The 10,106-nt window shown below is 50.0% G+C and overlaps 1 protein-coding gene across 1 annotated transcript; it reads right to left on the bottom strand.

The window, feature by feature from the left end:
* Positions 1–831: 831 nt before the first annotated feature.
* On the bottom strand, positions 832–8,476 carry ADAMTS1 (ADAM metallopeptidase with thrombospondin type 1 motif 1). The gene is made up of 9 exons (XM_051779753.1): positions 7,446–8,476; positions 6,730–7,076; positions 6,156–6,288; positions 5,610–5,777; positions 5,035–5,321; positions 4,609–4,795; positions 4,332–4,507; positions 3,300–3,475; positions 832–2,940 (listed from the first exon to the last, which is right to left on the bottom strand). Exons 1-9 carry the CDS (start codon positions 7,948–7,950, stop codon positions 2,199–2,201), a joined length of 2,721 nt encoding a protein of 906 aa, XP_051635713.1. The 5' UTR covers positions 7,951–8,476; the 3' UTR covers positions 832–2,198.
* Positions 8,477–10,106: the final 1,630 nt, after the last annotated feature.

Here is a 10,106-nt window from a genome sequence, read left to right as displayed (position 1 = left end):
GTTAGAAGCAAAATAGTCCCCGGTGTTTTTGCATGTCAAAGTAATGCTCAATGAAGTGTGACGTGATGAGAATTTTTCTATGTGCTTTAGAGGGGCCAGGATTTTATCCACAGAACAAAGTGGGAACTATTTCTGCAAGACTGAGTCCAAACATTGGCAAAGGAAGTTTTAATAGATTTTTACATGACATAAAGCCAAAAGTATCCATAAATGACTGATGTCTCAAATTCCATGGCAAAAATCCTATCGAGCTCAACCGAAGATTTTCCCTTGAGTGCAGTGGTCATGAGATCAGATATGAGGGAGCAAAAACCAGTTTCTTGATGCTTAGTATCTATTTTAACATAATAAAAAGTGTAACCAACAGTGTTAGAACAGCTCATTCATACAGTACTTCTAATTAGAAAAGCATGATCAGGAGGGCCTCCAGAAACTGGTGAGGGAAACCTCTGAGTGCTTGTTAAGGCTTTGAATTTTGAATGCTCCTTTCCCACTGGGGTAAGGTTAACCAGAGCAGGTAAAACTACTTTTTGTATGTATTTTTTTTGGTTATAAACACTACTGACAGCAATACTCCCTCTGCAAGCAGTTATTACAACCAGTAGCATCAGTCCAGTTTTACTGTGATTTTTAATAGATGAATTAGTGGTTAAGTAATAAAATACAAAATTACCTCTTTTAATGTGATGTATGGTGTTATAGGTAGAGTTTTCCAAACCTCTTCACTAACACAGTTAATTAGTAGCCTTTTGCATAACATTTCCTTAGATTCCAAGCTCTTTCTGCTTGATGGACTAGTTTTAGTCCAGTGAAATAAAGACGCTCCATTTCCAAAATTTATAGGGTTCTTTTATTACCTCTAGTAACATATTATACTGTATAAATACTCTATCCTTGTTATATGTCCTTTTAAAAAAGTGATAACTTAGAAGATCACATTAGACAAGAAGTATAAAAATAAATATGCTCATTATATGCATTTATTACAATTTATAACCTTTCCCAGAAGGGAAAGAAATATAAAATACTTATAAAGTATATAAAATCTATAGTAATATATTTTACTATATACATATGGAAAGCCATATTCTCTCATTGTATATGAACTGGCACAAACTTCAATCATGTGAATGCAGCTGTGGATGGACCTGCTATCCTTCAGCTTTGCCTTCCCACCTTATCAGTGATTGAGCACTACAAACCCATCAGAGGCCACATAGGAGGTTCCCATTCACAGTGGGATTCTTCTTTTTTTTTAACCCAAATGCAAACAATATCCATTGGCTGGGGCAAGGCAAAAGATTTGAATGTCAAAGCTTCACTCAAATGCTCACAAACTCCATCAGTCTGTTTGACAGGAAGGTAGGACCAAGCTGGAATCAGAAAAGCCAGTGGAAGGTATGCAGAAGGCACAAAGAGCAACCAGAGATAATATATGTTCCATTAAGATTTCCACTTTTTCTAGCCTCTGGATTACATATGTCACCACAATGGCACTGGAGTGGATGAGAGAAATGGACAGGCACATTGGGATGACATAAAGGCACTTAAAAAACCCAAAAAATTTAGTTATTTGTGAAGTTGTCCGACTATTCTTGATATTTCTTACTCTTTACACGTAGAGAATATGGCTTTATTCTTATATAAAACTATTCTCTAAAACAATAGCAGCCATGAATGACATAGTTAAAGCTCCTTTTCCAATCCTGTTTTTTTGCCCTTTGTGAGGTAGGTAAGCTCTGACCAATTATTTTAAGCTATCTTTTTCACTCCCCTTTCCCTGCTTTCCTACACCTGGGAACTTGATCAGTACCACAATATAAATCCAAAAGAAGGAAGAAATAACTAAACCCCAAAATGTTTGCTTAAAACGTGTCTTACTGCTCCTGTTTTGTTTAATTTGTAACAGACTTTAAAAAAGGCCATTATGATGCCTTTGGGCCTTATCTGCTGAAGTCGAGTGAGTGACATGGGTCTGCTATCCCATCAAATTTTCAGTTGGCAGGGTATTTTTAGGATGCAAAGCCAACAAAAGCTATTTGCACTGTCCCACACCTCAGTGGATCCTTACTATGAATTTTTTATGCAAAACCAGATGTGCTGCCTCTAGCCCTCTTTTTTTTTTTTTTCAGTGCATTGTTCTGAAGTTAAAAAAAAAAAAAAAAAAAAGACTTTTAGCTTTCCCAACTTGTCCTATTTTAACTGCAGTCCGTAGCGTTGCAGAAGTCTATTAGGTGTTTCGGTTTCTTGGAAGGTTCACAGCTCTCTTGCGGTAGCACGCTGCCGTCGTAAGAAATGCATTTCAACAATCTCTTCTTGAAACCTTTCCCACATGTCTTAGAGCAGGGTGACCAGTCCCCCAGCTGCCACTGCGGGCAGGGCACGTCGGCACAGGGACGGAGGTTGCTGGGCTTCAGCTCCCGGGCGCAGTCGGAGGCCGGCCGGCCCTGCGGGTCCCGGCACTCCACTGCCCGCCGCTGCCAGCCCGAGCCACACGATTTGGAGCACTCGCCCCACTCCTCGATGACCCACTCGGACGAGATGATCTCCCTGATGGCGTTGAAGGACTCTTTCTTCCTACCGGGTGCCTTCTCCGACCCAGGCTGCGTGGGCTTCTTCACGAAATAGGTGAACTTGATCTTGGGCTGTGGCAGGTCCCCCACCGTGAGGACCTGGATGGTCAAAGGCTCCTTCAGGGGGCTGAAACTGCGGATCCTCTCCAGGGCGGCAGAGGAGCCACTGTACCTCAGCACGCTGCCCTTGTAGGTGATGTCCTGCTCCAGCGTGGACAAGGTGTAGTCACCGTTGAGGACGTAGGTGCCATCTGCAGCTTTGATAGCGAGGAAGCTGCCATCGTGCCTCGCGCCCCTGTGGTTCCGCTGCTTCACCTCGATGTTGGTTGCCCCAGCCGGAATGGTGACGACATCGTGGTAGCCGGGTCTGCCCGAGAGAAAAGAGAAAGACTGACTCCTCCGCTCTTCCCTGGGAAAGGGAAGAAGTTTCCCAGCACAAGGCTAAACTTTGTTTTTAGTCAAAGCATTTAGGACATGAGCTGCCAACCTAATTAATGGAGTAAGGGATTCCCCAAGTCACATCCCACATTTGCAGAGATACGCCCACACGTAAGGGCTTTCTTTTGCTGCATCCCACTGTAAGTTATCCTCAGTCAGATCGTTCTGACATATCAAATCTCAGTTCCAATGACAAACTTGGGCAACATCTCACTGACTTGGAAAGCCAGAGTTTACACTCACAAAACAATCACCAGAACAAAGTAACAGCAGCAATCATATACTCACTTTGCTCTTACAAGTGTGCCGGACACTTTCTTGCAAGTGGATCCGTTGCCACCACAAATACCGCATTTGTCAAACTTCTTGTTGGACCCTATCACACGGTCACAGCCAGCCTTCACACACTGCCCCTGCACACACACGGACGTGGAATCGGGGCTACATGGGGTGCCGTCCACAACCTTTGCAAGACACAAACAGCAGGACCTCTGATTAGAAGATGCACATTGCTTTGGAACTGTGTAACAGGGACACATATCAAATGCACAGTATGGACAGGTGGTAGACCTGCAGCACCTGTATTTTCAGGGCTTTGGAAATTAAAACCAAAGCAGCCCATGGTCGGAGGTATGTAGTGCTACTTCATCTCACTTGCAAAAATGATGTCATGGTGAGAGGAAAGAACAAAAAATTTCAGTTTTCTTTAATACCCCCTCGTACAAAACTGTTTTACTGATTTCATGTAGAGAAAGAACGTTGTTTTCTGATGTCACCAGAAGGCAGTCATGTTCTCAAAGTACAGTGTCAACATTGCTTTTAATGTTGTCCAACATATCCTCTATTTCTAGAAGTACTGGTCTACAAAAAACATGTGTGTCATCGCCCTGGTAGTTACTGGCTCTCAACATCTGATGACAGTGAGTTCAAGTAGCTATGCAAGATGAACACTTTTCCTCATGTTTATTTTAAGCTGTCAGCATATTAGTAACCAGTATGAGAAAGCACCAGTGTTTTGGCAAAGATCCCCCCCAGTTTTCTGAACATATCTTCATGTAATCAAATTGGTGGAAGGAGAGGAAAGGAAACCATGGTGGAGTGGATAGAAGAGGCAGTACGTGTGAAATAACTGGAAGTACTCTGCCAGAATAGTTAAAGTATGCTTGTACTGATTAAGTTGTATCTGTAGGAAGAGGAATAATCCAACTTCAATATAAGAAAGACATAATTTCAGATTTCTGCACTGCTTGACCCTTGACATAAAGAGAGAAAATAAAAATCCTATTCATATTAGACAGAAGAGGTATGGTTTTAAAATACCTTTGGCTGTAAAACAAAGAAGTATCCTGTTCCTTTTGCTCGGCAAACCAACTTGCATCTGTCCTTCGGAGAGACACCAGCAAACTTGGGTGTCCACTCCACTGCAGGTCCACTTCCAAAGGGAGACTTGGAAAACTCATTGTGCTTTTCACATTGTTCCTCCCTAAACGTTTTGCCTGCAGGCAGAGAAAAGACAGGTGGACATTAGATCATCCCTGTCCATGCTCTTCCTCCACAAGACACCAATGCTCTGCCTCAGAAATGGGGACAAGATTACCATCGTTGTCCGGGCAGTCCTCGATGTTACATGATCTGTATTGCACGCGCTTCCCTTCACAGTACTTCCCGCCGTTCCTCGGGATGGGGTTGTCACACTCCCTGAAGGAGTACTGCACTCCACCACCACAGGTCCGGGAGCACTCTCCCCACGCCCCCCAGGACCCCCAGCTCCCATGCACTGGCGTCTGGAATGACAAGCAGAAGGGGAACAAAAGTTAATACAGTAAGAGCAAGACAAAACCAAACCACAAAAGCCACAATCATGCTCATTTTTACCCAAACTACTCATTAGACGCTCCAAGTTTGTTTTATTAGCTGTCTGCCTCCATTGATTCAACCCCTTTTAACTGATTCCCCCCACCGCAGCACTTTCCATGCGACTCTGCAACCCAAGATACATTCTGATTTCTTTCTCAATACTTACATCATAATGCTTCTTCTCAGTTTTATTCACACACTTGCCATTCATGCACCACTTCCCTTCCCCGCAACTGGTGCCGTCTGCCCAAGGGAAGTGTTTGGTTTGGCACACAAGCAGTCCTCCAGAAGTGCCAGTACACCACAGCGTCGTACACGTACTGGCTGCGTCGGGGCAGTGCTTGGACTCATCTCCAAATGTAAACTGGCACTGTCTGTTGGCATCATACAACGTGCCAGGCAAGTCAGAAGGGAGCTGGATTGGTTTGTGGGGCTTGTCTAACAAACACTCACCTGAAAAGGAAAAAAAAAGGGGAAAAAAAAAGGCAGATGATGCTGTGAGTGAATTCAGTTTCAAGAGGGAACTGCATTTGCTTTGTGACAGAAGCCTTTGAGCCCATTTGTGCCACCATTTCTGTAAAACTAAGGGTCTTCTAAATTCACTGGCAGCATGCAAAAGGTTAACTCTATGCTGAAGCAGAAAGCACTCTGTTAAAAAAAAGGAAAAAGAAAGAAAAAAAAGCAGAGCAGTAAAGCACAAGAGCTTAAATGCCACATGAATGGAAAGCTTAATAATCTTACCATGACCATTATCCAAAAATGTTGTAATCATGTAGGCACTACACGGAGACCACGGCTGGCTGCGATCCAGATTGGAAAGCATAGATGCCATCATGTGGAAATCCCGGCTTATTCCATTAATGCCAGCACACTGCTTTGCATCGTCATGAGGCATGTTAAACACGTGGCCTTAAAAAAAAAAGGAAAGTCTGTGATTTTAGGAAGTCTGTCCTATGCATTACCAGTAGTATTTTAAATATTACTCTAGTGCTGCTCATAGCCTGGTCTTTAAGTAATAACCCGAATCTGAGTGCTGCCAGATTTTAAGCAGATGGCACTGTATCTTCTCTCCCTGTTTTTTTCCTGCAGTCAGTCAAACACACAGCTCTTGCAGACAATGCTGTGCAGAGTGGATTCACTTTCCCCAGTTCAACCCTGCTGCAAGGCAAAGCTTTGCCTCCTCCTGACTGCACTGGGTGAGCCCGCGGTGCAGGCTGGGCAGTTGCTTTACGGCATCAAGCTGGCTTCAATTAATCACATGAAATTGCCTTTCAAAGCTTCAAGTACCTAGTTCGTGGGCTGTTGTAAAGGCAGCCTGCAAACCATCGTCTTCTATGATAGAGCAACTGCGGTTTAGATCACAAACTGTTCCCACATCAGCCATCCCAAGAGTATCACATGTCTTGGCACCGCACAGGTCCTGTAAAAAAAGGCAGTTTCATTATTAATCAGATCAGAGACTTAACCTTGGCAAGAGCCATCCAGCCCTGGCAGTTTGCCTTTACTTATGGAAAGAGCATAAATATTCAGCACTTCAATGGGTATGATGGCAAAAATCTGTCTTTGGAACATACACAAGGGTTACACGTAGAAATAAAATGCATAATTTCCATCCTAAATCTGCTAAAAATATATGGGGCAGAAATACAGTGCACAAACTGTGAGTTTCACCTGAGATGGTGCAAACAGCAAAAGACTAACAAAATAAAAAGCACTTCATCTAATTTTTAGTCTACTTCACCAAAGCTGTGATGACACAAGACTGTCTCTGAACACTTTTTTGGGGGTTTCCTGGCAGAGGGGGCCTCCAGGGGTAGGGAGCAAACGGCATGGGGATGGATTTGACCTTCATGTCCCTCACCTGCCTGGTGAAGAGGATTGCCGTGTCGTAGTGCTCCGCGTGCCGGTCGCTGGGCGGGTTGTGCTGCTTCTGCCAGCTGCAGAAGTTTCTCAGAGTCAGGGCCGCGTTCGAAGAGATATCAGGTCCCTTCCGCTCCTCGTAAATGACCATGATTTTCACCACCACGAGGCTGATGGAGTTGCGGATGCTGGGATGCTTGTACAGCTTGGCCGCCACGGAGAGCAGTGTCAGGAGGTAGTGCTTCAGCCCGCTGCCGTGGAACTCGGCCATGGACTGGTCGGCTACCAGCATGGTCTCCACGTAGCGGGGGCTGGACACAAACCTCTTCTTCCTTCTGCTTCTCGTTTCTGCATTAAAAAAAAAGATAGGGAGAAGGAGGGAAAGCGCAGGTCAGCACAACAAAACAAGAGACCACCGTAAGGAAGCCCAAACCCACCGATACTCAAGGGATGTACCCTATGGCCCCGCGCCTGCCTCCCGCCCCCAAACTCTGGCAGCCCCCGCTGAATAACCCGTCCAGCTCGCTGCCTCCGGGCGAACGCCGCACCCAGTGCGGAGCACCCCGCCGCCGCCCCGCGGGGTGCGATGCGGAGGAAGCTCTGGCCGGGGCATCCCCGCCAGCGCCCGTCGGGGCGGGGGCGCTGGGCGAGGCAGATCCCATGCCATGCCATGCCATCCCATCCCAGTCCCCGCGGAGGGCGGCGTCCCGACGGTACCTGCGAGCCCGGCGGGCTGCGGCCCCTCCGCCCCCGCCCCCGCCTCGGCCACGGCGCAGCGGGCGGCGGGGGCGGCCCGGCGGGCCCCGTGCAGGCGGAGGAGGTGCGGTCCGGCGCGGTGCGCCGTGCCGGGGGCCGGCTGGATCAGGTACTGCCGGCCCCGCAGCGAGAAGGCGCCGCGCATCCCCGCGCACAGGCTGAGAGCGGCGGCGGAGCTGGGGTCCCGGTTCACGGTGCCGGAGTAGAAGCAGCGGGAGAGGTCGTCCTCGGGCGGCGGCGGCGGCCCGCCCAGGTACTGTAGGGTGAAGTCCGGGGCCAGGAAGCTGCTGTCGGGCTCCAGCTCCAGCGTCAGCCGCTCCCCGAAGGCCTCCAGGCGGAAGCGCTCGCGGCCGGCGGGCGCGCCCAGGCGCCGCGGCAGCACCAGGGCCCGGCGCTCGGCGCTGCACAGCCCCAGCAGCGCCGCCAGCACCGGCGCCAGCGCCGGCAGGGGCCCCCCGGGCCTCATCGCGGCCGCCGCGCTCGGGCGGGGGAGGCTCGCTGCTGCACCCGCCGGCTTGACGGAGCCCTTCTCGTGTCTTTATTTGACTTTATAGAGAAATATGTAATAGAGATATAGGATTTTTTTTTTTTTTTTTTGCTTTCAGGTTTTGGGGGGTGTCTGAGTCTCTTTCTGCTGGCGGAGGACCGGGCGGGCTCCGGGTCCCGCGGTCACTGGAGCGGCGGTGTCGGCTTTCCCATGGCCGGGGCGCGGTGGCGGGGAGCGAGGGTGTGCGAGGGCGGCAGCCGTGCCCCCCGGTCCGTCTCTCTGCCTCCTGTCCTGCTCTCGCTGCCGCTTCTCCTTCCCGCCTCCTCCTCGGCTCTCCCCGGCAGCGGGCGGGGAGGACGCTCCGGCGAGTCTCCGGCAGCCCCGGGACGGTCCCGCCTGCACTTCCACGGCCCCGCCGAGGAGCCTCCCGTCCTTGCCGAGCGGAGCGAACGCCGGCTCTCCGGGCCAGCCGCCCTCCAGCCCTCTCCGCCGTGCGGGCTGAGTGCGGCAGCGGGGCGGCCGCGGCCGCCCTTTATGGGGTTCTGCCGGGCCGCCCCCGCCGCGGCGCGTCCCGCCGCCCCCCGCCGCGCCGCCCCTCGGCCCGGGCCGCTGAGCTCACTGCGTGCGTAACGCGGCCGCGGGCGGCTGCCGGCCCCCCTTCTCCCCCGCCGCCCCCGACGGGGCGGGACGGGGCGCGGCGGGCACAGCCCGGGGTCGGCTCTCGGCTGCCGGGCGGCCTGCGCCCCTTCCCCCGCCCCCGCTGCTCCTCCTGCCCGGGGCCCACCCGGCCGGGGGGGTGTCCGGCCCCCCCAACCCCCGGGGGCATCCGGGCTCGGTCCATGCCGCAGTGGGCCCGGGCCGTGCCCTGCGCTGCCCGGCGGACGCGGGTGTTTCTTTGGAGTGCCGGGATGGGCTGCGGGCGGCGCCGGTCCGGGGGCTTGGGCGTGCGGCGGGGCTGGGGAGCGGCAGGTGGACGGCCCGGAGCTCCTGGGGCGGGGGAGGGAGGGGAGAGAGATCCCTGATTGCCTTCGTGGCTTTTCCGTCTTTTTATTTATTGCCCCCCCCCCCCCCCCCTCCGCCATTCACCAAGCAGTTCTTACCCTTTCACGGCCCTAATAGCTGTAGTCAGTCATGCACCTGTACTTCTGGGAAATGGTTTCTTTTAAATCACTTAAACAGAGACATTTACGTAGGTGCAGCCAATATTTTCCTTTGAAGCCATAACCAACCATAGTGGTGCAGCTAATCCCCTTAATTCTTTATATGCAACGCCCGTGCGATGTGCACTGCCAAGTAACGCTTCCTTCTGCTTCTTGAGGCCGGGAGGATGAGGACAAAGAAGTGGTGAGCAAATGCGTGAATGAAAACAGAAGCAGTGTACCTGTTGGTGACCTCCTGGGCTTCCAAATTAAAGATGCTTGTGTGTCTCTCAAAATGGCATTTTATGCAAGTGTAAAACTCAGAGGTTTAAAACAGAAGTAGCAAAACGTTGTAATAGGGTGAACATTTCTGTAATTTTATGTATCTGCTGTTTTCTTACGGTGGGGTGTCCCATATATGCCACTAAATCTAACCCGAAGACTATTCTTCCTGATTTAAACCATGTCACACGACCTTGGAACCCCGTGTCTGTGTCAATTGCACAGTCTGATTGCCTGCTAAATTCCAACAATACATTCGTTTCCGATGGTGTTCTGTAAATCTTGCAAGTTTAGAAATGAACACTGTTTTGAGATGTGCAACAAAACATGCGAAGAGGTAAACCCAATTTCCCAGCTACTTGCTCAACAAAAGTGCTGCTGTGCCACAGAGGGATGAGCAAAATCAGAACTGGAGCTCAAATATGGGACTTTCTTTAGAATACAGCAGGAAATGCTGGACATTTTGAGCAGTGTCATGACTTCTGGAGACTGTGGCTGCCATCCATTAATACGTCAGGAGCAGAAATACCCTTTTGGTTACAACAGAGGCCTAATTTGGCTTAAGCTGGAGATGTGTGTCAGTCTCTACCCTTTTCTTTGAGATGTGGTAATGTGTGCCCAACTCTGTTGTGCTTTCCCTAGCATAGAAAACTCACAACAAAGGAACTGTTCATTCATGCTTTTAATTTTGTGTTGCATAGGATACCTACCTAG

Source organism: Manacus candei, unplaced genomic scaffold, assembly GCF_025592945.1.
Source record: "Manacus candei isolate 608988 ecotype Guabito, Panama unplaced genomic scaffold, ASM2559294v1 h1tg000014l, whole genome shotgun sequence".
Classification (NCBI taxonomy): domain Eukaryota; kingdom Metazoa; phylum Chordata; class Aves; order Passeriformes; family Pipridae; genus Manacus; species Manacus candei.
This window is presented reverse-complemented; position numbering and strand designations above follow the sequence as displayed.